The sequence below is a fragment of the Sarcophilus harrisii genome, chromosome 3 (assembly GCF_902635505.1).
Source record: "Sarcophilus harrisii chromosome 3, mSarHar1.11, whole genome shotgun sequence".
Lineage (NCBI taxonomy): Eukaryota > Metazoa > Chordata > Mammalia > Dasyuromorphia > Dasyuridae > Sarcophilus > Sarcophilus harrisii.
In genome coordinates, this window is record NC_045428.1 from 407,565,004 (window position 1) to 407,586,573 (window position 21,570).

Below are 21,570 nucleotides of genomic sequence, written 5' to 3' on the forward strand. Positions count from 1 at the left end.
TGATTAGATGTTCTCTACTACTTCTAATTTTTTATAATGCTATATTTGCACAGTCATAAAATTATAAGAAATACATATATAACTAGAAAACATATATTAAACATACTCTATACACACAAGTGCAACACACATATATAATGTGTGATTATTGTATGACATTTATAAGTATGTATGCCATGATATATGTGGCATATATGTAATATTATTTACATATGAAATATATCATTTATATAAATATATATTATTTATCCTGAATGAGTAATGTGAATCAATAACAATGAAAGTAAATTAAATAGCTATTAAGTAAGAATGCTATCTTTTCACTGTATTCTTATTTCCTCTTGCAGACTTTCATTGTATTGAATAAAAGGAAAACAATTTTTCGATTCAACGCCTCCCCTGCTTTGTACATTTTAACTCCTTTCCATATGATTAGAAGAATATCTATAAAGATTTTGGTAAACTGATATCCTTTTCCAGTGATTCGTCAAATATTATATTCTTAAAAGCAAAGTGAAGCCAAAGGAATGCAATTGTTTCAGCCTTCATATCTGACTTTTGTTCCTTTCTCCACTTGAAAAGAATCTCTGATATTAGTCCATTGATTTCCTTTTAATTACGTGTGAAAAAAGCATACTTATTTGGAGAATAATCATAGTAGTAGTCTTCATTTGAAAATAATATTTCAAATATTTGTTTCATTTTGCAAAACTTCACAAAGTAGGGGAAATAGCTTTGTTTAAGTAATTTGACAATCATTGTATAGTGAGAAGTTGTATATTATCAACATTTTGATAACTGTCTTGATCACATACATAGAAAATTCCTAACATGATTTATCATCTTATATTCCTTGACCCTCACCTACTTCATTCAACATGATCCTTATGGGCACTTTCCTGTTCAACTGTATTTTTCTGACAAACCTTAACCCTCCAGACTGGATATTTTATTTTGAGTAAGTTAACAAAATAACTTTAAAATAGATTTTAATGAGAATGTGTATTTTTCCATATTGACTCAAAAGCCCACTGATTTCTGTATCCATTTTGTGTAGTTTTCTTTCTGTGGGGGATATAGCTATAATCATCCTCTCTTGGCCAATTCTAGCATTGGGACTATATTGGGTCTATATTTTTTTTAAAATATAGGCAAATATCAAGAAAGCATTAGACTCTCCTACAGCTTTTTTGGGAAAGGGAATTCCTAAGAAATTTCTCTTTGCCCCTTGTTCTTAAATTATTGGTAACAGTTAGCCAATATTTGACTGGCTTAGCAGGTATTTCATCTTAGAAACTGTTTGGCTATTGATAATGTTATGCATCTTTACCAACTTTTTTTTTTCAAGTAATGATTTTGGAAACCCTTATGATAGCATCCAAGGCATTTCTCTCTTTAAAAGCCCTAATGCTGAAGTTCCATGACCTTTTCCTTGGGTTACAAGATGGATTTATTCGAATCTTTGCTTAGGAGCAAGAATATGGCTAATGTCTAGAAGAGTCATTTAAAAATTCTGCCTCTGATCTTATGTGGTATACAAATTTACCAACAGTTTTCAGATTTCTTTTATGACTATTGATGTGTCATTCTTCCATCTAATATACTTGTGGATACTTGTCTTCAGGTTATCTTTCATTGGATTATATACTTTTGAGATCCTTATAAAAATCCTTGCAAGAGGCTTCTGTATAGGACCATTTACACTGCTTCGTGATCCCTGGAACTGGTTTTATATCCATATTCTTGCCTATGCGTAAGTATTTTCAGGTATTTTTCTTAAAATTGAAAACCAATAACATTTTTGCAAACAAATATTTTGCTAAGACAATTTGAACCTAAAGGATATTTTGGGAATTACATTCATTGGTATTTGAATCTGGAATTGTATATATTATAGATTTCTTTTAATGAACAACAAGTATACATATTTGTTATGACCTTTACATGCTCAAAATTTGGTTATCAGTTAGGAGTGTTTGATTTTATTTCCATTTTAAAGCTAGGGGAAGTCATGTACAAATGATATTGTGCTTTGTCCAAGTTGACCTAAAAATAGATAGAAATTAATTTAGGATCAACTATGAAAGATTTGCTTCTTCTCAGTGATTCAGTGTTCCAAAGCAATTCCAATAGTTAAATTCCAATAATTAAATATGTACAGAAAATGCCATCTGTAATCAGAAAAAGAAAGAAATAAGGAGACTAAATGTAAATCAACACATGCTATATTCATTTCATTTTTCTGTTTTTTTTTCTTTCCCATATTTTTTCCCTTTTGCTTTGATTTTTCCCTCCCAATATCATTCATAAAGCCATGTGTGTTAAAAATAAAATTTTAAAAAGTAAATAGAAAAAAGAAATTAATATAAGAATTGGAACAGAACCCTTGATGATTAGACAGACAAATGTTCCTTTTACTAGCTTACATTCCTTTCAAATGTCTTAAAATAAGGACTAAGTCATCTAACAAAAAGTCTTTAGATCCTTATCTTAAATCTTCTTTTAACTATGTATTTGATGGGTTTTAAATCACTCAATCAACAAACATGTATTAATATGTCTATTCTCTTGCAGGTACTATAAACAATGAGACCACAAAGACAAAAATAAAACAGTACCTATCCTAAAGGGGTTTATATTCTAGCTAGGGATATTTAGCAAATTCTTTCCTTTTTTGCCTATTAATTAAAATATTTATTAATGATGTTTTTAGTGGAGATATGTCTCCAGGGTTTCTTGTCAAAATATTTACTTCTGTAACAAAATCTCTTAATGTATCTATTTGATAAAAAAAAAATAGAGAGTGTTCATTTTTCTAAATATATTTGTCCAAAATAAAGTAGGAAATGTGGACTCTCCTAGTTCTGAGTATATTTTCACAGACAATATTGCTTCCTCTAGATTATAGCATCTCATAATTAATTTTATTAGCTTATAGAATTTGTAGTTGTAAGGAACTTTAAAGTTCATCAGGTTCACCCCTCTCATTTCACAGATGAGGAAAGTGAACTTCAGAGAATCGGTTACTTGTCCAAAATTATACAGATAGTAAATGAAACAGAATTTGAACTTGGTGTCTAACTAGAAACCCAGTTTTATGCACTATGTCACATGGTCATTTGAAAATGTCAAATTAATCTTAATTGTGTACTATGTGGTTTAATTACTAAACTAAATTATGCCTAAAGATAGTGGAAGATGAGAGGGAAACATCTGATAAATGAAAAGAAAAATAGAAAAATGTGATAGTTCTCCACAAGTATTTGATGGATTCTCCTAGAAAAAAAAAAAGAATAAGACGGATTAAATTTATATATTTGATAACAAATTTGATTCATGCCAGAAAGAACAAGGGGATACATACTAATAGTCATATGAAGGCATGTGTATCACTGTTCCAGTGGTTTCCCTCTAAGGTTTTATCACTATTAATCAGAGATGGCACCAGGAATTCTTGTTTCATTGGACAAGTTGATCTCTGAAATCCTTTCCAGTTTTTGTATTGTTGAATTCTTTCTCTTAAAATCATTTTCTTATTGATAAAAAGATTCCTGCTACATATAGAAAGTAATATCTGAGTATCATTTTTCCGAAGTTAAAAAAAGCATTAAAAACTGATAATGTCCTTAGATTTTTCTGGAATCTGTCTAAATTTTTTAATAATTTTAATTTAACTCTACAGGTATTTGAGCATGTTTGTAAACCTAGAAAGTATTCCAGCTCTTGGAATTTTCTCATTGCTAAGAATTTTGAAAGCTATTTCTCTAACCACAGGTAAACATGATTTGCATAATCTTTAGAATCATTGCCCTTCCACTCTTGTGGATATTTGGGATAGAGGTGGGAGTTGGAAAGAATTTAGTATGGTTGTATATGAACTTTGTGATTATAGTTATCTAATAGTACATATGTAAACCAAAACAATGTTTTGATATTGAGAAATTTTAGAATTGTTTTGCTCCTAGGGTCCCAGATTTGGATTTAAAAGAAACAAGTGTTCAAGAGAATATTTTTCTATGTGTATTGTGACCCAGGATCCTTTATACAAGCACCACTACATGTTAACATGGAGCTCTTGGCAACTTTAGCCTTTTAATGAAAACTACTTATCTTATGGACATCTAAGTGGGGCAGTAGAAAAAGCACTAGGAAAAAAAAGAAAAAAAGAAAAAAAAAGAAAAAAGAAAAAGCACTAGGCCTGGTGACAAGAAGATTCATCTTCCTTAGTTCAAATATGGACACAAGCTCTGTGATTCTGAGCAAGTCATTGAACCCTGTTTTCCTGTTTCCTTATGGATAAAATGAATTGGAGAAAGAAATAGCAAACCACTCTAGCATCCTTGCCAAGAAAACCCCAAATGTAGTCACAAAGATATGGGCATAACTAAATAACAACAAGAACAGGGTTACTTTTGCCATATGATTCTTGGTTCAATGTATTACATATGTTTTGCAACAAAAAATGTAATAATATATTGTCAGATGTTTCATTTCATTGTTGCGATGTTGCTTCCCACCCCCCTCCCCCTTCTCTTCAGGTACAAGGATTATCATCGGAACCCTGACTCGGTCAGCAAAGATGTTTTGTCATATGGTGATCCTAACTATGTTTTGTTTGAGTGTTTTTGCTGTCATGGGGATGCAGCTATTCATGGGCAGCTTGAAGCATAAATGTTTACCATGGCCTCAAGAAGAAGGAAATATGACTGAAATTATGTTAGACAATGAAAGTAAGCATCATAACTCCAAAAGTGTGCTCCAAAAATGGGCTTTAAATCACTCAGTCCACAAACTTGCATTAATATGGCAATCAACAAACATGTTTTGGTATCTATTCTGTTCCACACGTTCTACATACTGAGATCACAAAAACAAAAATAAAACAGTAACTGTCCTGAAGGAGCTTACATTCTTACATTCTAACCAGGGATATTTAGCAAGCTCTTCTCTTTTTTGCCTATTAAATGAAATATTTTTAAGGTTGTTTTTGGAAAGTTATTTCTATTAAAATCACTTTATTGATAAGAGATTTCTGTTATATATAAAAGGTACTATCATTGGTCTTAGCTTTGCTCTTTTGGACAAATCCAAACAAGGATAATCTTTCTTTTACTTAATCTGTAATTATTTTCTTATTAAGGAAATTCATTAAGTTACCAGTTATTTATAAATGAGAGTAAACATGTCTGAAAGTGGTAGACAATACATGGCTTACCATGTGACTTTCTCTGCTCAGTAAAATCCAGTGGCTCCCAATCACCTCATGGATCAAATAAAAAATACTCTGTTTAGCATTCAAAGCCCTTCATCACCTGCCTCCCCACCTATTTAGTCTTCTTCCTTTCACCTTTCCATGTACTCCACCATGGAGTCACATTGACCTCTTTGCTATTTCTAAAACCTAACACTCCATCTCCTAACTCTGAGTATATCCATTGGTTGTCTTCCATGCATGGAGTGGTTTCCCTTCTTATCTCTTCCTCCTACTTTTTATATTATTGTGGGTCCTCTAAGAGATTATCTCCAATTTATGTTATATATATATAGCTTGTTTGGACATAACTCTACATAACATGTTGTCTATCCCCTTAAAGTGTACACTCCTTGAAAGCAGGGATGACTTTTCGCCCTTTTTGGATCTCCAGCACTTAGTATAGTTCCTGGCACAAAGTAGGTACTTAATAAATGTTTATTAGCTGTGAAGTAGTCACTATGAAATAGTAGAAAGAGCAGTGGATTTGGGGGCCTTAAATTGATATCATACTTGTGACCTTGAACCTGTCCCATAAACTCTCTAGGCTTCATTTTTTTTCATCTGCACTATGTGAGATTTGGACTAGGTGATCTCTTATGTTTCTTCCATATTTAAATCTATGATTTTACAAATATAAGAAATATAGGGAAAGGCAAATGTCACCCAGTATGCAATTTTGCATGATACATGATAGAGCTATCCTGGTCTTGTAAAATCTGGTGTTATGTTGAAAGTTTAATAAATTTTCTCATTCATATTTTCAGGATTTGACAGTTTTCTTCTGGAAAGAGAAATGAATGTTTTCCTTTGTGGCAACAGTACATTTGCTGGGTAAGAAGTCTTGGTTTGTATTGTGTTGTGTTTTTCTCCATAGGTTGCATCAGATAAGATATCAATGTACCAACAAATATTCAGTGAGAAGTTATCATATGCAAGGAATCTAGAGATGCAAAGGGATTTAAAATAATATCCCTGTGACCCAAGTTTATATAATCCTTTAAAGTTTGTAAAGCTCTGTCTTCAGAATGAATATGTTATTTCACATTGTTCAAATGTTCTCATTCCCATGTTATAGATAAATAATGAGGCTGAGAGGATAAATCCCCCTTTACAAGTAGTAGCAAAATCTAAAAGAATGAAGGGTCCTTTTAATCCATTAGGTTCATTCTGTATAAATAAGAACCTGCTGTCTCCTCAACTTACTCAAGTAGGCTAGCCTTTACTTAAAGAAAGGGTTCTATTACACATCTTGGAGGAGCTGAGTCAACTTTCAGATATCTGAGTGTGAATAAAAGGCATAAAAATCATCCTAATGAAAGGATAGTCTTGGAATTGGTTTTTTTTGGCAGAAATTACTTGAAATATGATATAAATTAGCCTTTTTCCTACCACTTTAGTTGGGAAATATTCAGTTCAGCAAGTGTCCACCATGCACCATACACTAGTAAATTTTGTAGGGCATAAAAAGATGATTATGATATATCTCTGCACACAATGAATTTATCCAATGATAAGAAGTAGAGCAGGATTTTGTTACCTAAGTTTGTTATAGAAGAAGGAGGAGGGAAAGCAGAAGGAAGAGGAAGAAGAAAGAGAAAGAGGAGGAAGGAAGAGGAAGAAGAGAAGAAGGAGAGGAAAGAGGAGAAAAAGGAAGAAGAAGAAGGAGGAGGAGGAGGAGGAGGGAGGAGGAGGAGGAGGAGGAGGAGGAGGAGGAGGAGGAGGGAGGAGGAGGAGGAGGAGGAGGAGGAGGAGGAGGGAGGAGGAGGAGGAGGGAGGAGGAGGGAGGGAGGAGGAGAGGAGGAGGAGGAGGAGGAGGGAGGAGGAGGAAGGAGGAGGAAGGAGGAGGAAGGAGGAGGAAAGGAGGAGGAGGAAGGAGGAGGAGGAAGGAGGAGGAAGGAGGAGAAAGGAGGAGGAAGGAGGAGAAAGGAGGAGGAAGGAGGAGAAAGGAGGAGGAGAGGAAGGAGGAGGAGGAGGAGGAGGAAGGAGGAGGAGAAGGAGGAGGAAGGAGGAGGAAGGAGGAGGAGGAGGAGGAGGAGGAAGGAGGAGGAAGGAGGAGGAGGAGGAGGAGGAAGGAGGAGGAAGGAGGAGAAAGAGGAGGAGGAGGAGGAGGAAGGAGGAGGAGGAGGAGGAGAAGAAGGAGAAGAAGAAGAAGGAGAAGGAGAAGGAGAAGGAGGACAAGGAGAAGGAGAAGGAGAAGGAGAAGGAGATGATCATCATGATGATAATATGATGACTGCTAGGCCCTTATAAAAGACATAGGTTGATTCTGACTTGCTATATAAGGAAAAGTAAAATGCTTAGCATTCTGTTTCATATTTGGGTGAGAGTAAATTAGTTTAAAACTTGGTATTCATTACTTGTTCCTTAAACAGATTAAAAAATAAACTGAAATCAATTAATTCTTTCTCTTTTTATATGTAGTCAATGTCCAGAAGGATACCTATGTGTGAAAAATGGTGTAAATCCTGATTACGGCTACACAAATTTTGATAATTTTGGATGGGCTTTCTTGTCTCTCTTCAGATTAATGACCTTGGATTTTTGGGAAAGCCTTTACCAACAGGTGAGAATGAGCAATGTAAATTTAGATGGTAATACTAGTTAAACACAAATGGGTTGTTGCTTCCAAAAAAGACTGAGAAATATATAACCAGAGAACTAATGAAATGTCCAAATTTACTTTATCAAAAGGATTTATTTTATAGTAAATGATGTCTACTCACATTTACTTTGAATTGCACAAATTATAAAGCTTTTCCTCAAAACTTTATGAGTTAGATTATACCACATTGCTGGATCTATTTTGCAAAAAGAAGAAACTAAGGCTGAAAGGACCTTGTTCAAAGTCACTTTCTTGTACGTATACCAGAGTTTCTAATCTTCACACTATCCTGCTTCCCCTTCAACACCACTTTTGTTTCAAATTAGTCTCAGACAGGCATGAAACCCTATAGGGCAATGCATGGATGAGAGTTTGTTCCTAGGTGCCAATTTGGCTCTGCCACTTATATCATTTTCTGCAGGGTTTCTCAGAAAAAAAAAAAAAGATACTTAGTCTTGCACTTCGTTCAATTGCTTCCACTCTGCTCATGGGATAACCTGTTTGCCCATTGAAGCTTGAGTCTGTCACTGTCTAGGATAAATCACATAGAGCTATGATGACTATATTGGAACAAGCCAACAGGAAATAGAATTTGTTGTAGGAACCAGACCATGAATCAAAATTAGATTAAACTGGAAATTAAGATGAAATTCCCCTATCATAATGAAAACAAAGAGATTTGGTTCCACTCCAAGACAACTTTGTACATGTTTTCTTTGAGTGGTTGCTTGCTAGAACATCTTGTTAAGTTATATTCATTTGACTGCTTCACTTGAACTTTTTCTTCATGAGCAATAATGTTGATCAATGGGAGAATAAGAGTGAATTTAAGTGGGAAAAAATGATTTCCTTGTAGTTTTGCTATTTGGAAGCTTCTTACAGCTAATTTACTACATCGTAATAAACCACGTGGATGTTTAAATTGTCTGTGAGTACCTTTTTATTAATTCAAATTAAAAAGTTTTCCAATATCTATGTGGGAGATCAGGCTAGTAAGCAGCGTAGGAACATAAAAAAGCCCTCTTTCTGGGTCCTTGAACCTGATCAGTTTAAATCAGTTTCTAGCCTCGACATCTTTATCAAAAGTTTGGAAATCAAGTGAGTTTCTTCTGAAAGCTCACTGGTCAGTGATACTTATTATTTTACATTACCTTGAAGCTTACAACATTCTGTGGAAATTTGGCTTTTCAATTTCTCATTGCTGCTTAGCGTTTCTGAAGAATTTAATTTTAATAGTTCATTTTGTTTCTCACATGGTTCTTAGCTTTTGAGATAGAAGAGTCCTTTGGCACTATCTAGTATAATTGTCTCATTTCCCAAATAGGGAAACTAAGGCTTAGAGGGGTGACATGACCTGCCCAAGAAGAACAGATAGAGATTTGACCTCAGGTGCTCTAAATCCAAGTACCTCACTGCATATGATATTTTTTAATATATAACTCAGGTTTTCAAAGGTCATATTACATGAGATTAATTAAACTCTATTTCCTCTAGCAAATTCTTAACCATGATATTAAAATTAAGAAAGAATAAAAGTAATAGTAATAGCTAGTCTTTATATAGCACTTTAAGTTTGAAAAACTTTACAAAACTTTACAAATATGATTTCATTTGATCTTCACTCACAGTAACCCTGGGAATTGGGCACTATTATTTTTATTTTGCTCATGCAAAGTAACTGATAGAAATTAAATGGCTTGCTCAGGGTCACACAAATAGTAAGTATCTCAGGATACACTTGACCTGAGGTCTCCCTGATTCCAGGGTGAGGGATCTACTTACTGAAGCACATAACTGCATAATGACAGATTTCATAATTTTTTTGGTCTTAAAACATTAAAAAAAATGTTTTTCTTTGTTTCTCTTTCTTTCCCATTTAGACCCTACGAGCTGTTGGAAAGACCTATGTAATATTTTTTGTAATTGTCATTTTCTTTTGCTCCTTTTATCTGGTAACCTTGAAAATGGCCGTAGTTGCCATGGGTTATGAAAAACAGAATCGGGCAACCATTAGAGCAGCAAAGCGAAGACAGGTGAAATATCAAGCCATGTTATACCAACGTGAAAGAGAGCAAGAAGCCATTCAGGTATTGTCATTGTGACTTAAAAATACTTAATAGAAATAAAGAACTCAAATGCAACTCCAGAGACCTGACTGTTTAGCATCCTGATTCCAAATTATTGTTCTATCATCACTTCATTCTAAGTTAACTTATACCTATTTTTTTATTTGAAATATACTAAAAAGAGCTGTAATAGTTTTGCAACAATAGTACAATTAACTTTTTTGTATTAGGGAACATGATGGATTAAAAGGAATCAAAATGCCCAGGGGCTTCAATCTCAATATAAAATCCTTTGCCACTCAGTGTCACATCTAGCTAATCTAGTTCTCCTCTAAGCTTAGAACCTCGCTACTGAGGATGACCATTGGGTTCTACTTAGTCACTTCTACTTTTAAATTTCTGTAATATACTACAATACATAGATACCATTGGTCTGAAATACCAAATTTATTTAGTCAGAAAATTCATTTACATTTTATTGATCGAACTTAATAATGAGCTATTTTGAAAATGTATAGATAATTTTCAACTAGTTATGTGTATATTATATATATATATATATCATTTAAAGCTTTATTTCTTGTTTTTATGTGGCAGATAGCTAAGGAAAGATACTTTTCTGTCTTACAAATTAGACTTAAAATTAAAGTGAAAATGCTTTTATAATACAACAGTTGCATACTAAAATATAATAAAAATCTAAAACATTTATTACATTAGGGATAAGAGCAATATCTACTTCTTAGTCTTTCCTAGTGAAGAAAAAAACACAATAGTTCTCTTTGTATATACAGCCTGAATTTGAGCTACAAATTAAGTATGTATTGAATTGACTTACAACATATTACCTTGCTGATTGTGAGGGTTTTTTAAGAGGAAATTTCTTGATGTTGTGAAAAAAGGCATAATTAAACTCTGGTCTAACAGGCAATGTCAGCTTTTGGAACAGATGAAAAGAAAAATATTGGCAAAGATCAAAGTTACTCTGAAACATCCAATGGGATTTCAGATCTTACTGATGAGAGGATAGAGCAAAGGAAGAAAGAAAACCAGGCTGATCGAGAGGAAAAGGAAATTGATGCAAAATTGCATCAATTTGAATCAGAAGACTACATCAGAAGAAAATTTTCTCATCGTATTAAAAATTCTCAGAAAAAAATGCATGAAAAAGAGTCATTTACACAGGAGGTAACAATTTTTCTTAAATGATCAGATAAGCAAATGTTTAAGGACAACCAGTCCTAATCACATAGTCTTTTCGTTTTATGGGAAGGGGATATAGTTATATGTGGGAGAGGGAAAGGAGGGGTAACTTTGTGGAGAAAAGATAAATATATGTCTTTTTCCTTGGATCCGGTGTTTTTGCAATGAATCTGTGATTTTAAAAAGTCCAGACTCTGCATTGTACTTCAAAAGTGACAAATATTTTAAAACAAATTTACTTTTTGAATATATATAAAAATGAATCATGGATATTGAAGTTATTTAAGAATGTTTTAAACTATGTTAATTTGTGAAATGTGATGAAATGACAGGAAACATGATGGATGGATAATTGTTATTGTTTTATGAATTGATATTTTATTATCATGTTATTTGACTACAACAGAGGAATCAGAGGGATTCACATGCAGCTAAATGAATGGTATAAAGAATACAAATAATGTCTTTGTTAGAATTAATCTCCATGATTTCATCATGTCTTCTCTCAAATCCAACTTTCACATCATTGTTTATAATCCAATATCAACAACAATTAGTTATCATTTTCATAGTGCTTAAAAGTTTACAAAATCCTTTTCAAATATTATGTTATTTTATCCTCACAACAAACATAGGAAATAGGTACTATTATTATCCCCATTTTACCTTTGAATAAACTGAGATTAACAGAGGCTCTGACTGGGCCAGAGTCGCATAGCTAACAAGAATCTTAGAGCACATGTAAGCTCAGAGTTTCCTAACTCTGGATCCAATATGTTATCTAATTGCCTATTAGTGAAAAGAATACTGGATTTGGGAGTATAAAGACCTGAGTGAATATCCTTAATCCATCAATTACTACTGTCTATATATTCTTAGTATTCTTAGTATTAGTCTATACATTCTTATATTCAAGTGTCTTCACTTGTCTCTGGTTGTTTCCTTCTTTTAAAACAAGTTGGGTTCCACTAGATAGTATGTAAGCAGCAAATTATCTATCTCTGTACCAGCAAAAAAACCCAACAACAAAAATACTTTTGTTCTACCATTACACTGTATACTGTATTTGCTTTTAAATCTAGATATGACTTTTTAATAGTGTAAAGGCAAAATTTAGTCATCTGTTCAATGGATCTCACATAATTGTGTTATTAATAGAAGCTCATATTTTATATGAATTTAGGATATACACTTAATTCATCCCATCCCCGTGAGGTAGGCAGTTTGGTATCTCCATTATATAAATTGGATAGAAAACTATATAGAGGATTAATTAATTTGTTCTTGGCAAAATATATATCTAGCAAATATCAGAGTTGGGATTTAAAGAGATCTTTCTGTTTGACATTAGGTCCTTTTCATCATTAAACCCTACTGTTTTTCTTAATTACTCAGGCATGAATATTAAATTATTTTCTGATTATACATGAAACTATGAATAATTTTCTACATAAATTAGAAATACATAAATCATGTATTAAGTACTAACTATATCAACCACTATACTAATTACAGTGAATTTGTCACAAATAAAAGATAAATAAAAGAATATCACTCCTTGGCCTCAAAGAGCTGATATCCATATAAAGTAAGATAGCATAGAAAAGGAAAGCAAAGGTGTAAGTGAAGGTGAGGACATAAGAAAGCTGCGAGCAAAGCTAAGAAACAGTGCAGAGATTCAGGAGGCGAGACAGGTAAGAGATGAGTATGGTTGTCATGGATGATAACTCAAGTGGACGGTCCAAAAAAGGATTACTAATGAGAAAGAAAAAAAGAACAAAGGCAGTTTTATCTTGTGAAGGAAAGTGATTTGGAGGTAGAAAAATAATACAAGGACTCAGGAACTGAATTGGGTAAGGATTAATAGTGCCTTTGCACAGACTATGTCATTTGCCTAAAATGATCACCCTCCTTATCTTGCCTGTTGGAATCTCTGGCTTACTTCAAGACTCAAGAAGTTGATACCTCAAACATTAGTTTGTTTCCTGATTTTCCTCCTTCAAAGTTAGTACTTTCCCTTGTTTACTTTTTCTATATTTTTGTATTGACTTCATCTGTGCACATAGTCCTAGTAAAATGTAAACATTGAGCACAATAATGTTCACATTTTTAAAGAAAGATTGTCATTTCATTGATATGGGAAACACTCCATGAGGAAGTTACTTCTGTCAATACAAGCAAATCACATTGTAAGACATTTGTCATTTTAGAGAGTCATCTATGGATTTTAGAAGGTTAAATAATTTGCCAAAAGTTTCACAGTCAATATGTGTTAAAGATGGAATTTAAACCTAAGGCCTCCTGGAGATTCTGAGACCAACTGTCTTTTCACAGTGTCACTGGTCACCTACCATTAATGCAGTTCTAAACTAAAACTAATGTCCTTGAGGATAAACAAATGGTTTTTGTTGTTGTTGTTTGTATGGGTTTTTTGACTGTCTCCCCAGTAGCTAGCATGCTTAATAATTGGATTGTCACTTTCCAGATAAAATGTCAGCTATGCAAATGTATGCAAGGATGATAAAGATGCTAAGACTCTAGTTTTAGACTCTGTATTTATTAGGACAAGAAATCTGAACTTCATGAAAATGTTAATTTTGGCAGGAAACATGACCATCCATTTAGACCCAGATGCTGAAGATTTGTAAACTAAGATAACTTTTTGAAGAAAGCAGACTAAGGTTGTTTTAACCCAAAAGCTTGCTTTTTCTACCCTGACATACAACTGACCCATTATTGATGTTGTTTGTTGTTTACTCATTTTCAGTCATCTCTAAGGTTTTCTTATCACAGATAATAGAGTGATTTGTCATATCCTTCTACAGCTCATTTTACAGATGAGGAATCCAAGGGAAACAGTTAAGTGACATGTAACATGACTAGTGAACTAGTAAATGTCTGAGGCTGGATTTGAACTCAAGTCTACTTGACTCCAGCCTGGACACTCTAGCTATGGTGCCACCTATCCAGATATGGCCTACTTGAAAAGGAAATGTTTAGGAAGACTTAAACCTTTGTTGCAATTATGTAAATTTATGCTTTGTCCTGTAATTGTACCTCATTCTGCCTCTGATCTGACCCTTTCCCGCTGCCTTGCTGGCTTGAGCCCAAGTCTACCAGATGGGATTTCTAACACTGTTTACGTACTGTTGTCTCATTACTATCTTTATCCAAATCAAAATGTGAAATGCAAAACATGTTCAAAAGCTAAAATACTGAAGGAAATCAGGGAAGTTGTCTGAGCATGGATGAAAGCACAAAGATACAGGGAAGGAAGATCAATTGTCAGGCTTGAACTCTGAAACCTATGTGGAGGATAATTTGTAGTGGGTAATAACTTTGAAATAGGGAAAACAATTAGAGGTTGTTTAAGTATTCTAGATTAAAGTATTGGAACCAAAGTGTTAGTCTTGTGAGTAAAAAGGAAACTAAAGCAAGATGTGTTGTGGAAGTAGAAAGCATTGAGTTTATCTAGTAAACCAGAGCTTGAGGAGTCATAGATGCATCAAGATATCAGACTGATGAGGAGAATAGAAATTATCTCACAAGTAATAGGTAAACTCAGAAGAGGGGAAAGTTTTAGGGAGGAAAAGATAATGAGCTAAGATGAATGAAAAACCTGAGAAACAGATTTCTGACTAATTTATTAATTAGACTGGCTGATTATCAATAAATTTGTGCAATGATTTTTCTCACTAACAATAATAGCATGGAGATACTGAGTGCTGTAAATACCTTCTGCTGCCACTAACAGGTGAAATCAACTTTGATTGATGAAGTATTAATGAAAGGATAGACATTTGAATGAGGAAGTGGCTTAAAAGTCTTCAATTCCTCTTGCTGAGAACTTGACAATCATGAGACTTGGCCATTTCCAGCAATCCAAATAGAGGAATCCAGCCCTATAGGGACCACTCTGGTTGGCTTTTGCCCTCATGAGCTTTATCATCTTAAATTCAAAGCAATGGTATAAGGGCATAAGTTTAATGATTTGGGGCTATATTAGATTCTGTTCATATTCTGAACAGAAATGAAGTCTCCAACTTTGATGGGATCCCATCTAAGATCAGGAGCATGTTCCTAGAGCATTTGGGCAATCTCAACTATCAGTCTTGTCCTTCAGATACTGACCTTTAGGGGATGAGCCCTGATTCGGAAAATAAGAAAAACTGCATCCCAATTTAAAAACTGAATATTAACATAGTAGAAAAAAGATTACTTCTCTCAGTTCTGTTTAAACATATTGAATTTGAGATGACTACTGGGTCACTAACTGAAATAACTAATAGACAATTGGCAGAAATAAAATTTAGGAGAGAGACTAGGTTTGGATATATAGACCTATAAGCCATTTCCATAAAAATGATCATTGCACTGGTGGAAGCTGAGGATAAAATGAAATAAGAAAAAGAGAGAAAATAGAATATGGGCTAGAAAAGAGCTCAGATATACTCTTTTTTTATTGGAATAACTTTATTATTTAATACACATTTGTTTATAAATCATGTTGGGAGAGAAAAATCAGAATAAAAGGGAAAACCCATAGGAGAGATAAAAAAATAGAAAAAAGTGATGAACATAGTATATGTTGATTTACAATTTGTCTACTTAGTTCTTTTACCAGATATAGATGGCATTTTCTGTCCAAAGCCTATTGGAATTGCTTTGAATTACTGAAACATTGAGAAGAACCAAGCCTTTCCCAGTTGATCATCACACATCCTAGCTGTAATTGTGTACAATATATTCCTGGTACTGCTTGTTTCACTCAGCATCAGTTCATGTAAATCTTTCTAGGCCTTCCTCATAGAAAGGCTTGCTCATCATGTTTATAGAACAATAATATCCCATTACCTTCATGTACCATACCTTGTTCAGTCATTTCCCAATAGATGGGCATCCATTCCTTTTCCAATTCTTTGCTACCAAAAAAAAAAAAAAAAAAGCTGCCAAAAGTATTTTTGCACAGGTGGGTCCTTTTCCCTCTTTTATGATTTTCTTGGGATACAAACCCAGTAATTACGCTGCAAAGTGTAAGTCAAAGGGTATGCATAATTTTATAGCATATATATTGGGCATAATTACAGATTATGGCTGGACCATTTTACACCACCACCAACATTTCATTAATGTCCTAGTTTTCCCACATCCCCTCCAATATTTATCATTATCTTTTCCTATCATTTTAGCCAATCTGAGAGGTGTGAAGTGGAACTCCAGAGTTGTTTTAAATTGCATTTCTCTAATCAATAGTGATTTAGAACATTTTTTCATGTAACTATAAATGGCTTTAATTTCTTCATCCTAAAATTGCTTTTTCTTATCCTTTACCCATTTATCAGTGGGGGGATGACTTGTATTCTTACAAATTTGACACAATTCTTTATGTTTTAGAAATGAGACCTTTATCAGAAATATTGCTGTAAAGATTTTTTCCCAGCTTTGTACTTCCATTTTAATCTTGTTTCTGTTCATTTTGTTTGTGCACAATTCACTTATCCCTATTTGCCCCAGTTTCATTTATTTTTTCCCCTCATCTCATTTCTCAATCTGGAGAAGGAAATGGCAAACATTTCTGGTATCTTCATCAAGAAAGCCCCAAATGGGATGATGAAGAATCACAACTGAAAAGACTCAGCATTAGGAAGACTCAAACTTTTTTTTAATGTAATCAAAGTTGTCCATTTTGTCTTTCATAATATTCTCTAGTTTTACTTGGGTCACAAATTCCTCCTTTCTCCAAAGATCTGATAGGCAATTATCCCTTGTTTTGCTAATTTGTTTATGATATCATCCTTTATACCCAAATCATGTATCCATTTTGGCCTTATTTTGGTACAAAACGTGAGATGTAGGTCTGTGCTGTTTCTTACATATTATTTTCCAGTTTTCTCAGCAATTTTTGTCAAATACTGAGCTCTTATTCCAGAAGCTTGAGTTTGGGGGTTTATCAAATACTAGATTGCTATAGGCCTTGATTATTGTGTCATGTGTATTTTATCTAATCCACTGATCTACCACTTTATTTCTTAGCCAGTGCCAAGTGATTTTGATGACTACTGCTTTACGATTTAGGTTTGATACTGTTTACCCACTATCCTGTATATTTTTTTTCATTAATTCCCTTGGTATTCTTGACTTTTTGTTCTTTCAGATGTATTTTGTTGTTCTTTTTTCTAGTTCTATAAAATAATGTTTTGGCAGTTAGATTGGTTTGGCACAATTAATTTAGATAGAATTGGAATTATTATATCATTCCTTCATTGCCTAGTTTAATTCTTTTATTTATTTTTCTTTTCTCACCTCTTAATGTTTCTTTCTTTGATGTTATCCCATCAGGGACTAATCACACCATGCCCTCAGTCCATGTGATGGCTCCCTCTGTCTGCCCCAGTAACAGATACATTTCTCAAGAATTACAGATATTGTTTTCATAACTAGGGATGTAAACAGCTTAACCTTTAAATACATATTTTTCCCCATTTACCTTTTTATGGTTCTCTTACATCGTGTGTTTATTGATTAAATTTTATGTTTAGTTCTCTTTTTTTCATTAGAAATGATTGAAAATCTCTTTCCTCATTGAAGCTCCTCTTCTCTTCTGAAAGATGATGCTGAGTCTTTCTGGATAGTTAATTCTTGGTTGTAATCCCAGGTCCAATACCTTCTGGAATATGGTATTCCAGATCCTCTGATCCCTTATTGTAGAAACTGCAATGTCTTTAGTAATTCTGACTGTTGCTCCTTGATATCTGAATTGTTTTTGGTTGCTAGCTTGTAGTATTTTTTCCTTTAAGTTATAGTTCTAGACAATTCTCAGATGAAGAAATTGAAACTATTTCTAGTCATATGAAAAGATGCTCCAAGTCATTATTAATCAGAGAAATGCAGATTAAAACAACTCTAAGATACCACTACACACCTGTCAGATTGGCTAAGATGACAGGAAAAAATAATGATGATTGTTGGAGGGGATGTGGGAAAACTGGGACATTGATACATTGTTGGTGGAGCTGTGAACGAATCCAACCATTCTGGAGAGCAATCTGGAATTATGCCCAAAAAGTTATCAAACTGTGCATACCCTTTGATCCAGCAGTGTTTCTACTGGGCTTATACCCCAAGGAGATACTAAAGAAGGGAAAGGGACCAGTGTGTGCCAAAATGTTTGTGGCAGCCCTGCTTGTAGTGGCTAGAAACTGGAAACTGAATGGATGCCATCAGTTGGAGAATGGCTGAATAAATTGTGGTATATGAATATTATGGAATATTATTGTTCTGTAAGAAATGACCAACAGGATGATTTCAGAAAGGCCTGGAGAGACTTACATGAACTGATGCTGAGTGAAATGAGCAGGACCAGGAGATCATTATATACTTCACCAACAATACTATATGATGACCAGTTCTGATGGACCTGGCCATCCTCCGCAATGAGATCAACTAAGTCATTTCCAATGGAGCAGTAATGAACTGAACCAGCTATGCCCAGAGAAAGAACTCTGGGTGATGACTAAGAACCAGTACATTGAATTCCCAATCCCTATATTTATGCCCACCTGCATTTTTGATTTCCTTCACAAGCTAATTGTACAATATTTCAGAGTCTGATTCTTTTTATACAGCAAAATAACGATTTGGTCATGTATACTTATTGTGTATCTAATTTATATTTTAATATATTTAACATCTACTGGTCATCCTGCCATCTGGAGGAGGGGGTGGGAGGTAAGAGGGGAAAAATTGGAACAAGAGGTTTGGCAATTGTTAATGCTGTAAAGTTACCCATACATATAACCTGTAAATAAAAGGCTATTAAATAAAAAAAAAAGTTATAGTTCTAGAGCAATGGTTCTCAAAGTCTGGTCCAGAGAATCCTGGGAATCTCTGAAATACTTTCAGAGAGTCTACAAATTCATAATAAGCTTTTATTTTTAATGTGATCAATATCTATAACTATAAACCACATAAAGAAAAACTCTTTGGACAGATCCTCAATCATTTTTAATAGGATAAAGATATTGAGAACAAAAGTTTGAGGACCACTGTTGGAGTCTTGCAACAGTGTTCCTTAGGGTTTTCCATGTTGGATCTCTTTCCAGAGGTGATAGATGAATTCTTTCAATGAATATTTTCCCCTCTGTTTCTGGAATATTGAATATTATGGCAGTTTTCCTTAATGACCTCTGTAAAATGCTATCCAAGCTCTTTTTTTTATTCATGGCTTTCAGGTAAAATTAAATTGTCTCTTCTGGATCTATTGTCCAAATTGACTGTTTTGCTAATTAGGCGTTTCACATTTTCTTCTCCTTTTTCATTATTTTTAATTTGTTTGACTGTTTCTTGCTGTCTCACAAAGTTACCAGCTTCCAATTGCCCTGTTAGTTTTTACTTTGTGATTTTTTTCAGTTATCTTTTGTATCTCTTTTTCCATTTTGGTTTAATCTATTGTTTAAAGAGTTGTTTTCTTCAAACAATTTTTTTCCTTTTTTTTCTAAACTGCTGACTTTCTCATGCATATCTTTCATTTCCTTTCTCATTTTCTGCCTCTCTTACTTGTCTTTTGGAGTCTTTTAGAAGCATTTCCAAGAAACCTCTTTGGACTTAAGACCAAGTTATATCATTCTTAGAGATTTCTTCTGTGGACATTCCGTCCTCATCTGAGATTGTGTTTTGATCTTCCCTCTCACCATGGCAGCTTCCTATATTCAAGGTTCTTTTCTGTTTCTTATTCATTTTCTTTCTATATGTCCTCTTTTTTTTTTACTTTTAATGTTGAAATCTGCTCCTGGGGTAAAGGGGGCACTGTCCCAAGATTCCTGTGCAACTCTGAGACTCGGCTTTGAGAACAGAATCCCTTGTGTTTGTAGGAGGTTGCTTTGCCTGCTCTGTTCAAGAAATAGCCTGGTTTCCTAGAATTTACCTTCTGAGCTGGGACTGAAAGCTCCAGGTCTTAGTTGTTGATTTGCTGTGATTAAGACCCTTCCCAAAGTCTGTTTGACCTGCCTGAACACTCTTTTCATCCCAAGGAGACTGACCTTTCTCAAAGTTTTTCCAGTCTGTCTGGAACTGGAGAGAGGTTTCATTCCATCAGACTCAGAGGCTTGGTTTCATATAGTTTTTGAGGGAAACTGGGAGAACTCAAGCAGCTTTGTGGCTTTGCCATCTTAGCTCCACCCCTAGAACTATCCTTACAGTTAAAGGGGAAGATTTAAGTCATAATCTAGGAAAGGAGAATGAGAAAGTTTGGTTAGACTGGTAAGAGGAAAACCAAGAAATTTCACTGTCAGCAAAACCTAGAGAAGAGAGAATATACAGAAAGAGGAGGCCAGTGCCAAATACAACAAAAGATAGTTAAAGAATGACTATTAGGTTTGATATTTAAGACAACATGAATAACTTGGAGAGAACAGTTTCAGTTAGCCATTGGGATTGAAAGACAAATTGGAGGAGAGGAAGAGTAGTGATAGGAGAGGAAGTGAAGGAATGGAGTATAAATTGCTTTGACTGGAGGAAAAGAGGAGAGTTACAGAATAAGTTAAAAATTGTAGTAATATATTTTTAAATATGGAGAAAACTTTGTAATGTTTGTAGGTAACACAAGAGGAAGAAATATAGATCGTGAAAATTGGAAGATTAGAAAAAAGAGATGATGATCAATGCCCCAGACTGATTTTAAGATTTCACTCCATATTAATTTCTTGGATTTCTAGCTGACTTTTCTAGATTAGACCAAAAATTATCATAAAGTGCTCTTTATTTATTGGGAAGAAGCCAGTGTGAATGTTTCAACTTCATTTTTTTTTTTAAATAGAGAAACACTATGCAAGTTGACAAGAAGGAAAGACAAATAAATACTTGCCATTCTGTAGATATTCTGGAAGATCCCACTGTTAGAAAAAGAATAACGAGCAGAACCAATATATTACACAGCATGAAAGGTATGTTATACCTTTTCCTCCTTAATTCCAACTGAATTATGACCTACTTTAAAAAAAATAACATGAGAGACTTAGAATGGGCTTGAGAAAAGTAATTTGTTTCATGACAATTTTATCTTTAGAAAGTATCACCAAAGAAGGTCATGGAACCATCTACTCTACTTATGTCCATACTTTGGGGACTTAAGACAAAGACTGTATGAGAAAACCTCTCCAAGGTGTTATGAAATTTTCACATATAAGCCACCAGTTTTATCATAGGAGAATAAGATGGTATTATCTCATGAAGTTGAAAACTCTAATAAAATTCTCTTTTTAAAGAAATCATTAATTCTCATATCTGCTGTTTTTCAGTTTAATCTTTCTCACATTTACCTTCCTCAGTATTTAGTCTCTTTAGAATGAAAATATATGTATTTTCTTGAGTTTTAATCTTGTATGTATGTATATGTGTGGAATATATTGTATATTTATTTGTAGTTTTCCATTCCATTTGCAAAATTT

The 21,570-nt window shown here is 33.8% G+C and overlaps 1 protein-coding gene across 1 annotated transcript in view; it reads left to right on the forward strand.

Annotated features, from left to right (window-relative positions):
- LOC100933143 (sodium channel protein type 9 subunit alpha-like) overlaps positions 1-21,570 on the forward strand; it is a 103,469-nt gene that overhangs the window by 39,295 nt on the left and 42,604 nt on the right. The window contains exons 4-13 of the mRNA XM_031960533.1: positions 348-466; positions 869-958; positions 1,625-1,753; positions 3,683-3,774; positions 4,539-4,730; positions 6,019-6,085; positions 7,676-7,817; positions 9,737-9,943; positions 10,850-11,110; positions 20,940-21,066. Of these exons, the coding sequence (XP_031816393.1) occupies positions 348-466; positions 869-958; positions 1,625-1,753; positions 3,683-3,774; positions 4,539-4,730; positions 6,019-6,085; positions 7,676-7,817; positions 9,737-9,943; positions 10,850-11,110; positions 20,940-21,066 (1,426 nt within the window). The remainder of the gene's footprint in view (positions 1-347; positions 467-868; positions 959-1,624; positions 1,754-3,682; positions 3,775-4,538; positions 4,731-6,018; positions 6,086-7,675; positions 7,818-9,736; positions 9,944-10,849; positions 11,111-20,939; positions 21,067-21,570) is intronic.